General features: G+C 41.4%; 1 protein-coding gene across 2 annotated transcripts in view; it reads right to left on the reverse strand.

Annotated features, from left to right (window-relative positions):
- tyw1 (tRNA-yW synthesizing protein 1 homolog) overlaps positions 1 to 18,657 on the reverse strand; it is a 93,956-nt gene that overhangs the window by 17,932 nt on the left and 57,367 nt on the right. For both annotated transcript variants that reach the window (XM_080427858.1, XM_080427857.1), the window contains one exon: positions 12,793 to 12,903. In XM_080427858.1, the coding sequence (XP_080283984.1) occupies positions 12,793 to 12,903 (111 nt within the window). The remainder of the gene's footprint in view (positions 1 to 12,792; positions 12,904 to 18,657) is intronic.

The raw sequence follows: 18,657 nt of genomic DNA on the forward strand, positions 1-18,657 counted from the left end.
CCCCGAAGGAAGTCGGCGGTTGTAGCGGTCAGGATCCGAGGCAGCTGCGGGGGAAAATAACATAATATGTCGTAGAAACCATATTATGGTTCAACATTTCACATTTGTGGTAGCCCTAAATATGGTCAGAAGTGAAGGTGTGCCTCTATAGAGGCCCCTTAACATGCAATTCAAATGTTGGATTGATTGGACTTTGCGTTCCAGATACAGTATATGGCATTTTGTTTGTTAAAGTTTTTAATCTCCCACCAATTTTGAAAGCCAATTACAGTCAAACGGTATGGAATGTCAAAAAGCTCTTTGACGCACATCGGCATGCATTGGCGAATTGCATCCCGAATGTCAGAAGCTGGATTGACAAGCACCCGATTGGCTAGCTCCGGTCCATAGCCTCGTGGGATGTGTATCCTTTTAGCCTGGAGGGACAAATGCTCTGCATTTATTAATTCACAAAACATAGTTGTCATTGACCGATTTGACAAATATTCAAGAATTGAGGTCCTTGGCCTGCTGTCAGCGTGCACAAGAAATTATGCTGATTGGCCGAGTAGCATGTGAGTTTAGACAGGCAGGCTAATGCATGATTGCCTATATGATCACCGAAGGTGTAGAGGTTGAAAAGCTTTCCTCTGGATCGAATCCTGCCATCACCTTACCTCTTGTATCTCAATAAAATTATTGTGTAGGAATTTGGACTTGAATGTGTCAGTTGGCCATACATTGCCAGGCCCCAGCAAGGCTCACAATGGCAGCTCATTAGTGGAAAATAGATAAATAAATAAATAAATAATGACCTCACTAAATTGCTCAATTCTTCACCCCCCCCCCCTCTCTCACACGTGTGCACACACACACACACACACACACACACACACACACACACACCTAAATAACCACTTTGTTGTTTTGAACCTCGTAAACAGCACACACACCTGAATAACCACTTAGTTTTGAACCTTGTAAACATATAAGGTACGATAATTCACTTACATTATCGGTCAGGTATTCACTTACATTATCGGTCAGCTAATTACCTCTCTCACAGACCATAAAATAAATGAATAAATACATTTAATAAAAGGTAGTGTGCTGCAACTCTCAACACAGCCTTTCTTTCTTACATCAAGGTCTGGCAACGTGATTGTAGCCAACCTTTTGCCAAGTTGCGCCGTATCATTCACAAAGCTGTTGACCTTTGGGTCGTTTCATTTACTTCAATGCAACCTACTTTTCAATCTTTCTTCCATTCCTGTCACAGGGTAGGGGTCGCTACCACCCAGCGATAGATCAATGTGGGCAACAGCTGTTGCCAGGCAGTACACTGATTAGATGCGCTTCTGTGTTTTGAATGAGAGGGCAGTGGAGAGTGGTGATGAAGGGTGGAGAGAGTTTTTTTTTTTTTTTAAACGTATGTTGCTATAATCAGTGGTTCTCAAACCTTTCCATGTCAAAGACCACCAAATATATGATATGTATTAGGCCGCTGACCGCCATATCAAAATACTTAGTTCCAGGGACCCCCAGAAGCAAAGATTTGCACATATGTTCAAGATTTTTTTTAAAGAGCAGATCTACAAGCTCGTAGCGCGTCCTTGAGGGGGTTCCAGGGGGTCCCCAGCTAAATATGTTAATACAACATCCCAATCATTTTGACCACTTTATCTATTTATAAATGTTGGCTATTCAAAAATAGCAGATCTAGAAGCTCACAGCGCGTCACTTTGTGCCACGCTGTGAGCTTGTACATCTGCTATTTTTTTTTAAATCTTGAAAGAATTGTGAAAAATGTTGAATAGTAAAAAAAAAATGTACACAAATCTTCTCTTCTGGCCTGGCACAAAACATTTTCAGATGGGGGGTCCGTGGCCAAATATATATCAATTTGGGGGTCCGCGGCACAAAATAGTTGGAGAAGCACTGAGCTAGAGCATTGGTTCTCAAAGTGGGGTCCGGGGACCCCCAGGGGTCCTTGAGGGGGTTCCAGGGGGTCCCCAGCAAAATGTGTGAATATAGCATCACAATCATTTTAACCTTTTATACTTTGGCTATTCAAAAATAGCAGATCTACAAGCTCATAGCGCGGCACCGAGTGCCACGCTATGAGCTTGTAGCTCTGCTATTTTTGAAAAATCTTGAAGATTCGTGCAAATCTTTGAATACATATCTTCTAAAGTGAACATTTTAACACAAATCTTTGCTTCTGGGAGTCCCTGGCACAACATATTTTCAGATGGGGGTCTGCGGCCAAATATATATCAATTTGGGGGTCCCTGGCATGAAAAGGTTTGAGAAGCACTGAGCTAGAGGACAGAGAGAAGAGGATGTGAGAGAAGAGTATGTGAACCGTGGAGGACCACGCAGTGGAAGCGGGGAGAGGGACCGATAAGCGGGGGGGGGGGGGTCGTGTGGGTGCGTATCAGGGACAGGCCAGGCAGATGGAGGAAGGGTACCTGTTCAAACCAATTAGTTAGCGCCCCAGGAGTTGGATGAAAATAGAATACAACCAAATTTCAACTTGACTTCAGAAGGTTGTCTCTCTCATTTCTTGTTGTCTGGAGTGGAGACAATTAATTCTGTTGACCTAATTTTTGGGGTAGTTTTTTTGTGGGAAACCGGGGATAAACTGCACTGATTCGTTGAATTTTTTTAAGCCGTGAAGAAGCAGGGTACAACTAGAATTAGATTTTTTTTTAAATAAAAGACTGGAGACTTTTTTAATAAAAGAGACTAATAACAGGGTGGCTTGGGGGGGGGCGGAGGGTGGGGCGGAATGGTGGATCTGAGATCCATAACAAAAGTTCAAAATCTTTACTTAAAAAATTACTAAATGCAGAACAGGGTTTTGTGATGTTGTATATTGCAATCGCCTTTGTTTGCATTTGTTTATGTGCTAAAAGAGTGACTTTGAGAGCTGTTTCCGGTTGCAATTTAATGAGGAGCACATTTTGAATTATCAATTTTCTAATCAATGGAGCAACTATTTTTTATATCTCGCCCACCTTTGGAGTTACATCATGGCAAGTATAACAACAGAACCCAAACCTCTACCAATGTGTCTTATTGCTTTGATGCTCCACCACAGCTACCGTATTTCCTTAAATAGTAGCCCGGCAGCATATCGCGGCCAGGGGTTTGACCCAATTTGCGAATTAAACGCCTGTCAAAGTAATAATAATAATAAACTTTATTTATATAGCACTTTTTAAAAACAGGTTTACAAAGTGCTTAACAATACAAATACAATACATACACAGGGAATATAAAGGCAATTCAATGATGGAAAATGTAAAAACAAAGGAACCATACAAAAATAATAAGACCAAAAATAAGAGTGAAAGCAGAGAAATAGCTGACTATTCCTTCTAGCTAAAGGCCATTCTAAAGTAATGAGTTTTTAAAAGGTTTTTAAAAGTGGACACTGAAGTGGCCTGTCTAATTTGGAGGGGGAGTTGGTTCCACAAAAATGGAGCCCTAGCAGCGAATGCCCTGTCACCTTCCGTCACAAGGTTTGTCTGGGGGGGGACAAGTAAAAGTTTGTGTGCTGATCTAAGATTGCAGGTGGGTTTGTGGGGAGACAGGAGGTCAAAAATATAAATAGGAGCAAGTCCGTTCAGTGCTTTAAAAACAAACAATGACATTTTAAAATCAATTCTGAACGCCACTGGTAGCCAGTGCAGTGAAGCAAGAACAGGGGTGATGTGGTCATACCTCCTGGTTCTTGTAAGAACTCTAGCTGCTGTGTTCTGAATTAGTTGAAGGCGATTGATTGACTTTTTGGGGAGTCCAGAAAAAAGTGAATTACAGTAGTCCAAGTGGTTAGTGACAAAGGCATGAATAATGGTTTGTGCGTCGCTAAATGAGATAAAAGATCTGATTTTTGAAATATTCCTAATTTGGAAAATGGCTGTTTTTGCAATGTTGGAAAAATGCTTTGTGAAGTTGAGGTCTGAGTCAAATAGGACTCCCAGGTTCCTTGCTTCATGGGTGCACTGTAACCCCTGTGTGTGTAGTAACTGCGTTACCATGTCTCTACGGGTTTTTGGACCAAACACAATGATTTCTGTTTTGTCATTGTTTAGCATAAGATAATTATTTGACATCCAGGATTTTATGGCAGAAAGACAGGCAATCAAAGGGGAGACAAGAGAAACCGGAGAAACTGTGGTAGGGTCTGATGGGTCTAAGGAAAAATACATTTGTGTGTCGTCAGCATAAAAATGGAAGGAGACGTTAAAATTGCGAATGACTAGGCCTAAAGGAAGAAGATAAATACAAAATAATAACGGACCAAGGATTGACCCTTGGGGGACGCCACAAGTGACATCTGCATGGCTAGAGGACGCATCGCCAACTGAGACCGTGAAGGTTCTGTCGCTCAGGTAGGACCTAAACCAGTCCAGTGCAGACCCAGTCACACCCACCCAGTTTTCTAGTCTGTCCAGTAAAATATTGTGGTCTATCGTGTCGAAAGCAGCGGAAAGGTCAAGTAACATCAACACAGTACAGCAGCCAGCATCTGTGTTCATCCTGATGTCATTTAAAACTTTCAGAAGTGCAGTCTCTGTACTATGTTGTGTTCTAAAACCAGACTTTCAAAGAGTGAGTTGTCGTTTAAAAAAGTTAAAAGTTGAGAATAAACCACTTTCTCTAGTGCTTTGGAGAGAAAGGGTAATTTCGAAATTGGTCTGAAATTGTTAAAATTGGAGATGTCAAGGTTTGATTTTTTCAACAGGGGTTTTACTACAGCTGACTTGAAGATAGAAGGAATAACACCGGAGGATAGTGATTTATTGAATATTGCTAAAATGTCTGGAGATAAAAAAGAGGGAAACCTCTTTTAAAAATGTGGTGGGTAGAGCGTCTGCAGGGGTGGAAGAGGGTTTCATGCTATTTATAATGTTCAAAAGGTCAGGCTGGGAAACTAAATCGAAGGAATTTAAGTATTGGGATACCTCCCTGTGTGGTAGAATGCACAAGGAAGGTACAATTTGGGTTCTAATGTTTGAGACCTTGTCTAAGAAGAAGGCCTGAAAGGCTTCACATCTCTCAGTGGATATAATTTCACTGGAGTCGGAGGGACGACGTGTAAGAGAATTAATGGTGCTAAAGAGAAGTTTGGGGTTATGGGGGTTCGAAGCAATTAGATGGGAGAAATATTTTGATCGTTCCTCTCTCATTGTGCTGTTTAATTCTTTTAAAAGTGTCTTCATGGCATTGTGATTAGAAAGATCTTTCGAAGCTTTCCATTTACGTTCTGCCTGTCTACATGCCCTTCTTATGGACCGGACTCTGTCATTTACCCAAGGAGGTTGTAATGTTGACAAGAGTGAGGGTTTAGATAGTTTAAGGGGGGCAGCAGTGTCCAGTGATGTAGTGCATCGATGCATGAATTTAGCAGTCAGCTCGTCCACAGAACATGCTGAATCCAGCGGATCAAGCTGCTGAGAGGCCTGATAAATGTTGCAGAAGTTCTCCATGGTCTGTGGAGTAATAGGTCTGAAATAACAGGGGGCTCTAGGGGTGGAGACCGCGGGCACTGAGGGAATCTTAAAAAGGATAGCAGCATGGTCGGAGACAAGCATGTCAATGGTCTGGAGATTTACTGGATTAAAACCGTAGGAAATAACTAAATCAAGGGTGTGACCATGGTTATGAGTAGGGCCGGATACATGTTGAGTACAGTCAAAAATGTGAATAAGCTCTAGAAAATCGGAGGCTAGTTTATTGTCCTGAATGTCCACGTGGATATTTATGTCACCTAAAAATATTACCTTATCGTGATTGGTAGTGATGATGGATAATAGATGACCAAATTCAGACAGGAAGTCACCCTTTGATTTAGGAGGGCGATAGAGCAGGCAAAAAAAGACAGTGGGATGGGAGGTGGTAAATGAAAAAATCTCAAAGGAAATGAAATTGCCAACAGTAATAGGAGAGCATTTATGACCAGCTTTGTAGATTACAGCCAGCCCCCCCCCACCTTTTCCTGACGACCTAGAGCAATTCCAAAAAGAATAACCAGGGGGACACGCCTCGATGAGATGAACATCAGTGTCCTGCCAAGTTTCAACCAGAAACATAAAATCTAAATCATTAGAAACAATAAGAGTGTTAACTATAAAGGCCTTATGTGTAATAGACCTTAAATTCCATAGGCCATTTAAAAAAGACTCATTTGAACAAATGTTGGACTCAGTCTTTAAATTAATTCGAACAGAGGGGCCCCTCAATTTCCTGGGGTGACTAGTGATTGGATGTGTTATTATAACAGGAATAATAGATATGGGCGGGGGTGTATGCTTTGAATACCCGGTGGAGGTATCAGGTAGAGTGGAAGAAGGTAACTCCACTGAGCTGTTAAAAACATGACACATGGCGGCAGGGCCCACACAGTTGTAAACTGTAGTGGGGAGATCAAGTGGTGTAATATTGAGGAGATTTGCTCCTCTGGGATGTGCTGAGATAGGGACTGATGGTCTATGAGTGATGTGAACTGGAATGAGAGAGGTGGTGTGAAAGGGGCTGGTGGTAGGTAGTAATATACTCAATTGTGGTAACTGGCGTCACTTTTTGGGGAGGTAACTGGAGATGTGATTGGCCAGCACTTTAATGCCATCATTATTGGGGTGTAAGGTATCACGGTATAGTGAGGGGTTTTTCCAAAACAGATCGAAATTGCTAGAGTAGCCATAACCACAGGCTAGGCAGAAATTGCGCAACCAATTGTCAGCACTGTAGATGCGGCTAAAAATGTCAGGACTTTTATGAAGGGTGGGAATTAAACCAGAGAAAAAACAAGACTTTCCAAGGCTTTCAATTTCATTGGCCAGGACCTCATAATCGCTGTACAATTTAGCGGATTGTATGCACCTGGACCTTATGTCATTAAGGCCAGCATGAACAATCACTGTGTGAACTGAGGGGTGACGTGAGAGGATATGAGGAATGTGGTCCCGTAGATCCAACATTTTTGCGCCGGAGAAAGAATAGGTGATACAGTTTGTGATGGAAGCATAACGGACTATGGTAAAGTAAACGCCGGGGTGATTATTTGCATTCGCTTTAGTCGCGCATCAGGTGTGAAACCCAATCGTACCAAAACACTATAGCAGTCATTGACTGGCAGACAGTTAATTACTGCTATTTATATAGTATTATCACTACATAATCATGTTATATCATTGACCTGTATGTAGTTATATCTATATAGTACCTTTATTAGAAGGATCAACCCCATTGAGATGAGTCATCTCGTTTTCGAGAGGGTCCTTATGACAAAAATACAAACAGTACAGTAGACAAAACATATCAACAAGGATAGGATGATTAAAAAAGGTTGTCTGTATCAGAAATGACTTTGGGCAGGTGGAAAACTTGAGTTAACCTTGCAGAGTGACGCATTACTTTACCTGGGTTACAACTTCTGATAGTTGAACTTGAATGTTGACATGAAACAATAATCCCGTTAAAGGTTTCATTAGCAGGGCGTGAAAAAAATACAGCTTGCAGTGACGTCACTGCTCAACGCACGTTGAAAGGCTAGGATACTAGTCACTGTCATGTGATCGAATCAACTTATCTGGCGGGCTCGCTTGTCAGGTGGAGGGAGGAAGAAAGTGAGTGAAGAGCTTGAGAATAACTTGTGCCAGTGGATACACCACACTCGTGGACGGAACCGCCGAGTCTCCAGCAAGATGATTTGCGTGAAGGCCAAGAAGTTGTACGCCACCGTGAGGGACAAAAGAGATTTTGGAGCGACTTGCGGATGGCTTAACCGATTCCTTCGATGTTTTATTTAAAAGGTAGAGTACCGTAGCTTTGATTTATTTTTAGTACCGGTATATGGTATTTTGTTTTTTATTGCGGTATTAGACAATTGTTGTACTGGCATGTTGATGCCTTGGCTACCTCTTATAGAGTATCTTGTTGGTTTGCACTATGTTGTTGGTTTGCACTACAAAACAAGCAGGACAGGAACTGTAACCAAATAATGGCCTGGTGCAGGTGGGTGCAAAAATAAATAAAGGCCTGCAGCAAATAGCCGCCTGGTTCTTTTAAACGCCTGGGGTCCAAGTCAATTTTGTGAAATATACGCCCGGGCTACTATTTGAGGAAATACGGCAATGCCCTGTGGGACCAAGTTTGTCACTATGACTGGAGACAGCAGGGCTACCAGGGGCCTCGTCTATTCCATTAACTACTTAAACCCTAGATACTTTGTTGATCGGGGTCCCCCATGGGTCTAAACTCGGCATGCTACTTTTCCCGCTCTACAGAGTCTACACCAAATCTCTTTGCGGAAAATAGCCGATCTACAAGCTCACAAGGTGTCGCAACATGGCGCGTTGTGAGCTGTCGATCTTTGCCTATTTTACCAAATGTCCGCCTATTTTCCTCTGTGTAGGGATGCTAGGTTCATGTTGTTAATTCCTGGGTAGTCAATGTAAAATAACCTCTACCATTAGGGCAGGACAATATGGACATACCGTAAATACTTTTGACCAAATGCCTCAATATTGATATTGTGACTATATTGTGGGGATGACAATTGGTGCATTAACAAAATAATTACACAATGAGATTTCTGATAAATCAGTAACGCCAATATAGTAACTAAGGGGATAATGCACATAATGAAACAGCTGGAACAGTCAGGAAAATAATATAGCCTTTAAAAGCAGGAAAGGACAACACATTATGCAATATCATGATATTACCATGAAACTATTCTTAAAGTGACCACATGTACCTGTGGCATGCTGGTATGCAAATGAGTGCTGCCTTTACAATATAATCACATTTTTACCAATTATTATCATGCCAACTTTTATAGCCATCTGCAAAATAATAGCTTTCTTCACCAATGTGTTCATAAAGGTGTCTTCTAACACCTCTCAATTACTTCCAACCAAACTCCTCTCTGAAACTTTGTGGGAGCCAATCAAAGTTGAGGACACCTGGTGTGAAAATTAATTGGCCAATATGAGCTTGTGGGACGTCTAACTAGGGGTTTGTGGAGGTGCTGAATCCGTTCCAACCATTAGTTTTTAGCAAGAATTAATTGTTGAGGTTCCTAGAAAGTCAAATGGAAATGTTTGTCCATGTTTGACAAACATCAGAACAGTAACAACAGAAATTCATCTATTACCATGGTGCAGTCATCCCCTTACCAAGTGCATAATGATTATCTGTTTCTTGTTCCCCACACCAATGATTGCATAGCTTGTGGTATGGAATGGATTCAGCACCCCCACAAGTCCTTAGTTAGACGTCCCACAAGCTCATATTGGCCAATTTATATTTTTTCCAGTTTTCCACACCAGGTCTTCTCAACTTTGATTGGCTCCCACGAAGTTTCCCAGAGCAGAGGCGTCAGCGCTGGGCAACGTGAGCCCTTTGCCCACTGCTGAAAGACGGACCGAAACAGTTGGGTTGGAAGTCATTCTCAACTTTGATTGGCTTCCCAGAGTTTGGTTGGAAGTAATTGAGAGGTGATAGAAGACACCTGTATGAACACATTGGTGAAGAAAGCTATTGGTGAGCAATTATTTTGCAGATGGCTAAAAAGCAGGGCCGGACTGGGACCAAAATTCAGACCTGGCATTTTGGTCCGGACCGGCCCACCACCCCCCGGGCCGTTTTGTCAACGGGGGGGGGGGGAGCGTTTCACTGTTTCAGCCCAGCCCTGCACATGAACTCTGCAGCCGCACTGAGGGTGAGGCCCCTGCTGGAAAGCATCCCAGCCCAAACATTAACGTAACTAATAATTGGGCCGCGCGACCCTGAAATCAGTGAAATGACCGTAATAATCCTATAACGGGAGCGAAAATATATTTTTTAAAAAAGCTCATCTTTTTGTACACATTTGATCCAATCTAGAAACACTGATTATATATTATGTATATTTCAGGGGGGTGCATGATACCCCCTTCTTCCCTGCTACAGCCCTACCTACTGTACCATTCAAGTGATTTATCCTGTTCTAATTGCCCAATACAGGCCACATAAATTTAGCAGCACATTATCAGTTTAACAGTAGTGTTGGTATTTCACAGGGTAACTCTGGAGGTCTTTAACTGATTCACTGCCAATCACGTAGATCTACGCGAACCTATTTAAAGCCACCACGTGCCAATCGCGTAGATCTACGTGAAGTAAAAAAAAAAAAAGACCAAGGAGATATGATTGTTCAAAGATCTAGACTCCTATCCACTTCCTTGTTAACTTAAAACTTAAAGGAGAATACCGGACAAATTAAGTGTTGCCTTTGATGTCTCGTTACTTACCGACCGACGTGAAAAGTGGCGTTCTTTTTTTCCATAGATTCCCGTGTCGTCATTTTTTAAACCCCCTCCGTTGTCAGAATGGGATCGCGTGGGTCAGGGAGATTCGTCTATTGTAACCGAGGCAAAGTTGTTTTTCTCTCTTCTGCTCGTCTTTGTGGAGTCTCATGATAGTCAAACGTGCGTTGAAATGTCCTGCGAGGCCACCGTTAATGGCGAACGAGTTAACACTGGTTGCTTGTTTCCAGAATCTGGCAACACGAGTTGCCAGGTTCTGGAAAGAAACAAGCATCCAAGTAACGAGACATCAAAGGCAACACTTAATTTGTCCGGTATTCTCCTTTAAAAATTCTGTATCTCGGCTCCTGAGTACTTTATTTTTTTCAATGAAAAACTCTGGCACTGGCTAAAAAAATATGAAAATACCTCTGGCAGTTAATGGGTTAAGAAGCTACAGTATCCTTGTCCATCAATGAGATCACTTTTTCTTTATCCATGTGAGTCCACATCTGCTTCAGTAGTGGCATGCTCAATCAAAGCCATACTTTGTTAAAAAGACTAGGGATGATCAAAGACAAGATAAATAATTCAGTAAGCTTCAAAACAAACCAAATGTGATGATTTTGGATATGCTGATTCTTTGGTTGCTTTACTAATTTATAAATCAGGAATTAAAAAACAAACTCCTCTAACTATCTCACAAATCATAATTTATTAGTACTATGCCTTGGCCTGCTGGCAGTGTTCATGAAAGGTTGTGAGATCTGGGGACCATTAGCAAACCATGACCTTGAAAAATGGGATAAACACCAAACCGAGACCCTACACACAGAATTCTGCAAATCCATTCTCCGTACCCAGCGAAAAACACCAAATAATGCATGCAGGGCAGAATTAGGACGATACCCACTCATAATCAAAATAAAAAAGAGAGCACTTAAGTTCTACAACCACCTAAAAGAAAGCGACCTAGATGCACTCCATAACAAGGCACACACACAGCGAAACTCTAGAGAGATGCCCCCTCAGCCAGCTGGCCCTGGAACTCCGGGCACAAACACAAACAGAGCCACGAGATAGAAAACCCATTGGACTAAACCAAATTATAAAACAGCAAAAGGAAAACTACCTGACACATTGGAAAGAAGCAACACAAAAGCAGAGTAAACTAGAATGCTATCTGGCCCTAAACAGAGAATACGCAGTGGCAGAATACCTGAGCACCGTGACCGACCCAAAACAAAGAAAAATCTTAACTAGGTACAGACTCAGTGAGCACAGTCTTGCGATCGAGAAAGGTCGTCACAGGCAGACCTGTATCCCGAGAGAAGACAGACTATGCACCCACTGCACACAAAATGAAGTGGAAACCGAGCTACACTTCCTAACCGTCTGTCCATTGTACCAAGACATCAGAGACACATACTTCCCACAGATTACAACCACACACGGAGATTTTGAAAACGATGACCAATGACAAAAAACTCCCATATCTGCTGGGCGAAGTACAACAATGTGCAAACACAGCAGCAAGATTCGTGAGTTGCTGTGATAGGAGAAGGATATCAAACGGAACACAACCACCTTAAAGACTAATCATTGTGTATATTCCTGCACTATACTGTACCTGCACCCAGTGATCTTGGTACATAGAAATTGATCTATTGAAGATTCTGACTTTCAAATGTACATATTTTTTGTTTTGATTGTATTGCTGTATTGTTGTATTGTGCTTTCTGCTTTGGCAATGTAAACGTATGTTTTCTCATGCCAATAAAGCCCTTTGAATTGAAAAAATTTTTTTTTTAAAACAAGGGCGAAAACATTATCTTTTCTCCCCAGCTCTCCCCGGCAGAGAAAAATATTATCAGGTGTAACATCCGGCTCACTTGATGTAGTATAATTGATGGATTTTGAAGAACACATGCTCAGGCTGTCAAGCCCATTAAAAATCATTACTCCCCATTAAATTTCCATTAAAGCTACATTCAGGCTCATTATTACTGTTCAGGATATGTGCATGATTTATCTGTGGAGGGAGATTTCATGAGGTGAGCTGTCCTAAATTCCTTAAAATCGGTGCCAGTTCTCCTGGCTTATTTGCTCTTGGCAAACACATTGGCGAGGAGCAAATGAGATGTGCTCGGGAAATAAGTCTCTTTCCTTTAGACAGACATCACAGCTTAGCACCAATAGAAAGTAGACAGAATATGTGAGAGCGGGGAGAATGAACAAATGGTAATAAGCAGTGAAAAGAACATAGCGCAGTATGTAGCAATTCTTTCATTATGTCAAAAAAAGCTCCTAAAACAGTGTGCATTGTTGAAGGCTTTAAATCTTAAAAAGGAAGTACACATGACATAACAGACTAACTAGAATATAAATAATTATATTTCCATTTGGTGTGAAAATGATCACTGCAGGAGACCATACACTATCAAATCCTCAGTGTTCATGTAACTCTCAGAGTTACATGAACACTGTGCATGTGCATGCTGATCAGACCTACCTTGACTTCGATGAAGTCAGGCTGGCCGATGGCGATGAGCTCAGAGTACCCCAGCATCTCTTCCACGTTCCAGGCCTTCACCAGAGTCAGCCTGTACACGGTCCTCTGCCTCTGCAAGGAGGGATAGGTGCAGGAGCAAAGTGGAGGCAAAGGACAGAGACAGAAGGGGAACAAGTCAGGCAAGGACAGATGAGAAAACAAAGTGAGGAGTAGGAGGGACGCATCGATGGAGCGGGGAAGGTGTGGAGAAAGGGAAAACGGAGAAGAGAAATCAGTTGTAGATTACTGTTCAGCTAATACCGTATCCTGTTAGAATCCAGGTACAAAGAATTTGGGGTCTTTGAAAAACGTTTTTATTAAAATATTGTGTATGAACATGAACATACGTAAGCCCTATTATAAACAAGTTAATGTGTCACAATGTTAAGTGTTGTGCCTGCGATGACATGCCCAAAATAGCGACACCAGGGTTAATGTGATTAAAACACATTTAGTATTTGATTCCCTCCCAACAAATAAATAATATTGATGTAATGCAATATGTGAATTTGTTTGCACTCTTTGGCAAAAGAAAGGCTGAGTAGAAAACTATAGCTATAACATTACTATGACAAAAGTTATGAGTCTGGATGTAATTTACAGTTCAAACAGTGCAGTGGCAAGCTTCACTGAGTGCTGAGACTGTGCTTCAAGGATAATCTATCAAAGTCACGTTTGTCCTTCTTTAGATTGTCTAAGTTTCAAATGACCTCAACTCTCCCATCTCTCTATCACAAGTGAGGCAGAGAGAGGAAAGACAGAAAGGGTAAGAGAGAGAGACAGAGAGAGAGCAGCTGCTAAACCAGTAACTATTCATTAGAACTGTCTGACATAAACTATGATCAATCACATAATGATATGACATAATATGACAACATCAAACACAGATTGCAAACTCTATATGGCAGTGCAATCAATCTTGTCTGTAGTAGCCAGTGTCCTCTTAATTGCAGTGGTCTGCTGGGGGTTAACATCAGCACAAGGAGAGAAGGGACATTGACTTACTGAACAAGCTAGTAAGGAAGGCTGCCTCTGTAGTTGGGACTTAAACTGAACAATCTGGAGGTGGTGACGGACGGGACAATGTGTTGTTACTTGTGTTGTTACTTAAGTTGTAAATCTTAGTGTTACTGTATATTGTTTTGTTTTAATCAAAATCACATACATACAAAAATTAATTAATAATACAACTGTATCGGCCCCTTTTGTGCCTACATGATTATATTGAATCACCTCAAAATATTAGCAAAGTTATTTGGTGGTAGGTTAACTACTCACTACTGAACAGGTCATCTAGCTGTGTTGCTGGGTTTCAAAATCAAAGGAGTAAATGGCTCCAACTTGAAAGATTATTGCATATAATCTCACATCAGGCTTTCCACTGTACCTGTGGAAAGCATGATTTCTGTTTTTTTTTAAAAACAGTTTGATCCAGTCTAGAACCCGCCTACAACCTCCGTTAATTTGCACACCGTTTGCGTATCCGCTCAGACCCAGACCGGATCAGCAATCTGCAAAGCAAATTGATCCCAGTCTAATCACATAAAAGATATCGCTGTCATTAAAAAAATAAATAATAATAATCAGCAAAATAGCACTAATGAAAGGTTAGATAATCTGTTGTCAAAATGATTGTCATGCCAATTCATCAGAAATAGATTGGGGAGCTACTGTAGGAAGAAAAGAACAGATAATTTCTCTCATAACTCAGCCTAATAGTACCTGTACATGATGTGTGTCAGGTGTATTTTCAAGAAGAGTTTCTCCCTAGCTTTCTTATGGATTGCAGGCAGCATGGTAAAAACAAGCAAACTACTGTAAAGTGATAAGCTGTGTTGGCATGGATGTACCAATTGTCTTATGGTGTTCAGCTAATGTTTTGCCTCCACTTACACCGACCGTGCCCACTGAAAAATGTCCTAATGTTTACCAACAGAAAAGGGGTCTATAGACCATATTCACACGGCGGCCATATTACCATTAAGTCAATGAAATGCCACCCCAGTTGCCACCCCAGTTGCCACAGCAACGCAATGTTAAATTCCAAAATGGCCGCTGTGTGAATATGGACTATAGACCGCCGAAGTCTGACGTCATTTACACATCCTTTGTTTGTCTACCTGGTTCGCAGTTTTCCACCCCCGTTCTGAATCCCATAGACGTATTTAATATCGCGTCAAATAAGAACTGTGTTCCAAAAATAAACAAATGACCCCGGCGGGTTGACTCTTATGGATATGAAGCATCAACTGACGGTGAGAAAACGCTAATGTTACTTCCGCCGAATTAGTTACATTTTCGCCAGAAACAGACTGTATCAAATATAAGTGACTGACTATGATAAACGATACAGAACCTCCTCCCTGACAATAACGCCGACACGCGGTGTTTATTTTTGGACCACAATGCTTATATGAGACGATTCTAAGATGACCCAATGTTATTCTCCATAGAGAAATTACTTCCGCAAACCTGGGGATGAACGAGTGACGTCAGGACTTCGGTGCTCTATAGGGGTCAGTGCACCTTATATTTTCTTGAGTGCTCCAAAATGTTTGCTGGTGCTCTTAACTTTATTTTGTTTGGAGCACCAGTGCGTCCAAGAATAAAAGTACATTTCGAGCCCTGCATATATATCATGAACGCAACATCCAGTCAACCACAACTTGGAATCATATGTTGAGGGGCCTCTATAGAGCGCACCTCCAAAAGTGCTTTCACTTCAGCCAATAAGGGGTGCCAGAAATGCAAAAAGAAAAAACTGTATGTTGTATGTTGGAAATTGCACTTTTAATTCCCCCTCGCAGCTTCCTTGGGTCCCGACGGTTGCAACCCACAAGTTATACAGCCCTGGTGGGTAGGCAACGTAGCCTGGCGGAGATATGTGCTTCATGGAACAACCCTTTCTAGTTGATTCATCTAACACTTCTATACAAATTATATATATATATATATATATTTAGATGCATGTATGTGGATTTTGGTGCATTTAGCCGTGTTGAGAGGTAAGGGGGATAATTGAACGGTGGAGGCAGGGAGGTGAGGTGTATCAAGCTGCCTCTACTTCAAATTCGACGATGCATCAACCATCAATCCCCCAGCATGCTGGCATTGAGGCCATGTAGAGGAGAGACACAGAGACAAGGAGAATGTGGTCCAAAGGGGAGCAGAGAGGTATAAGTCGATCCGTCAATATGGAGGTGGAGCCCACCAGCAGAGGAATAAGGGGTGAGGGAAGTGTGGCAGGTGGGTGGTAAGAGAGAAAGTGAGAGAATCCGAAAATACATGGATATAGAGGGAGAGAATGAAAGAGATATGGCTCAATTCACTGTAAAATGTTTGTTTTTGGGATCCTGCACACAATAATACTGTATACATACAATTGTTAAGCCGTATAAAGGATGGGAAATACTATAACACTATTAATCACAGCATTTTCTATACATAAAATCACATTACACATATTAAAATATGCTGAATTTACTTGGCTGGTAATGAGCACAAAACCAAGCAGGTTCAGGTATTTTATCCACAAACATTGAACTAAAAAAAAGGTCCTGCAAGGCTTCCATGTGACGTTCAGCAAGTTCTATTTTTAATGACAAACATTATTTTATAACTATACGCCCTCACTACTAACTGTTTTTCCTATTCTCCACTGACTTTAACTGGGGTCATTTTACAAATCTAACTCACATTAGCAACAGTAATGGGTTTGTTTTTTTTAAGACTTATTTTTTTGCCTTTTTCTGCCTTTATTGATAGTTCAAGTGGAGACTGACAGGAAAGAGGGAGAGAGAGACGGGGAGAGACATGCAGCAAAGGTCGTAGGGATCGGGACTTGAACCCGCGACGCGCTGTCAGGCTTATAGTAGATACGTCATTTTATTTGTTAAAAGCTATTTTGCAGCCTAATTTTACATACTGTAGGAAGGGGCCAAACGCCTGAAGGGCGCTTTTTTCTAGTATTGACAATTCCTGAACAGGGTGAACTAAAGGCAATAAGAGAACAGCAATCCATTAGCTGTGATTTACCGAGATGCTCAATGACAAACAACTCTTGCTGAGTGGTAATGAATTTGTCCATTGTTAAGCAAAGTATTAGACAGGAGGTAACAAGCTCATTACATGTGGCAATGAAATAAGCTGCCTCTGAAACATTTTACAGCCCACTTCTTTTTCAAGGTTGTTAAGCCCGATGCGCCTGAGTGCCGTTTCCGCTGCCTTTGGCTTAGCTTTCGAGGAAATAGGATGGCGTATAGAATCGATTTACACACGCTGCCCGTTGGGCAGAAGCAGGCAGTGTTAATGCTCATTCCTTCTGCCAACAAATGGGATATATATAATACCTTAGAGGTAAATGGCTGCAAAAATATAGTAGGATGAATTGAGGACACGGGTCACAGAATTAGATCCACTAACCGAATAGATTACTTGGTCTGAAGGAAAATGTCAATATGTTTAATGTTTGAAATAAAACAGCCATGTCATCTATCCACCTGGAATATCCACTGGAGGACAATTGTTGTTAAAGTGAGGTATTAATAAGGAATAAGCGAGGGGGTAAATTAATGATGCACACCATCAGCAACGCATTCTGATATTATGCTTTACCACGATTTCAGCTTTGTGTGACGGACAGACATTTTTATAACGTTTGTGTCCTACAGACACTAACGAACGGACGTATGTATGTTTATTATGTTAGTGTTGTATATGGCTCGGAGCAATGCGCCACCAATGCCCTGATAAGACAAACACACCCAAGAGCGCACAGATTGGGCGCAAGTACATTTGGTCCTAACAAAACATGGGTGCTGGGCATGAAAATGACAACTGCGTTAGTTGTTAACTAGCAATGACATTTTCACTGTGCTTTGCAACGGTGTGCAGAGGGCATAATATAGGGCCCTTTTTTTTCTATTTACTTGAAAATACTTTCAGACTACTGCTGCATAATTAATAATAACAACAAACTGAATTCTGCTATAGGGGTCATGTGTACTGATTTGTGTGATGTTTGGACAAAATCTGTAGGAGTAATATTAAAAAATGGGGTTTGCCTCCTGGTGGCGCTATAAAAGGCTGATACAGGGCAGAGGTTTTTCCTTGGCCTCTACTACGTTTCATACAGTGTGTTATTCAATCTCCTGGAGGAACTCTGTAACTGCCTGACTCACCTGTAGTCTGAGTATATCTTTTCTTGTATTCTCAGGTTGCTTAGTTGTACTTTGCTTGCTTCAGAGTATCAGTGCTGTATATAGTTAGTGTGTGTTTAAAAGTAATTTGTTTTAAAGCATTAGAGGTATATTGTGAGGTGTGACCTGATTGCCCTATCAGAGGGAGTTTGACCTGAACCAGGCCTATTGCCTTGTTGATACTAGGGGAGGAGTCTTCAGATTCTCAAGGTGTATTTAAAGTCTGTTCAGCCATAGTCTCTCCAGTGTGTTATTCAATCTCCTGGAGGAACTCTGTAACTGCCTGACTCACCTGTAGTCTGAGTATATCTTTTCTTGTATTCTCAGGTTGCTTAGTTGTACTTTGCTTGCTTCAGAGTATCAGTGCTGTATATAGTTAGTGTGTGTTTAAAAGTAATTTGTTTTAAAGCATTAGAGGTATATTGTGAGGTGTGACCTGATTGCCCTATCAGAGGGAGTTTGACCTGAACCAGGCCTATTGCCTTGTTCATACTAGGGGAGGAGTCTCCTGATTTGTCTCAAGACAATTAGCAATCAGTTGAAGTTGTTTTAAACCACCTGCTCTGAAAGCGGCTTTCAAAGCGGCTAGCAAACTAAGGCTAGGCAGACAAAGGCAAGAGGCGACTTT

Source organism: Gymnoscopelus braueri (assembly GCF_963280865.1).
Source record: "Gymnoscopelus braueri genome assembly, chromosome: 5".
Taxonomy (NCBI): domain Eukaryota; kingdom Metazoa; phylum Chordata; class Actinopteri; order Myctophiformes; family Myctophidae; genus Gymnoscopelus; species Gymnoscopelus braueri.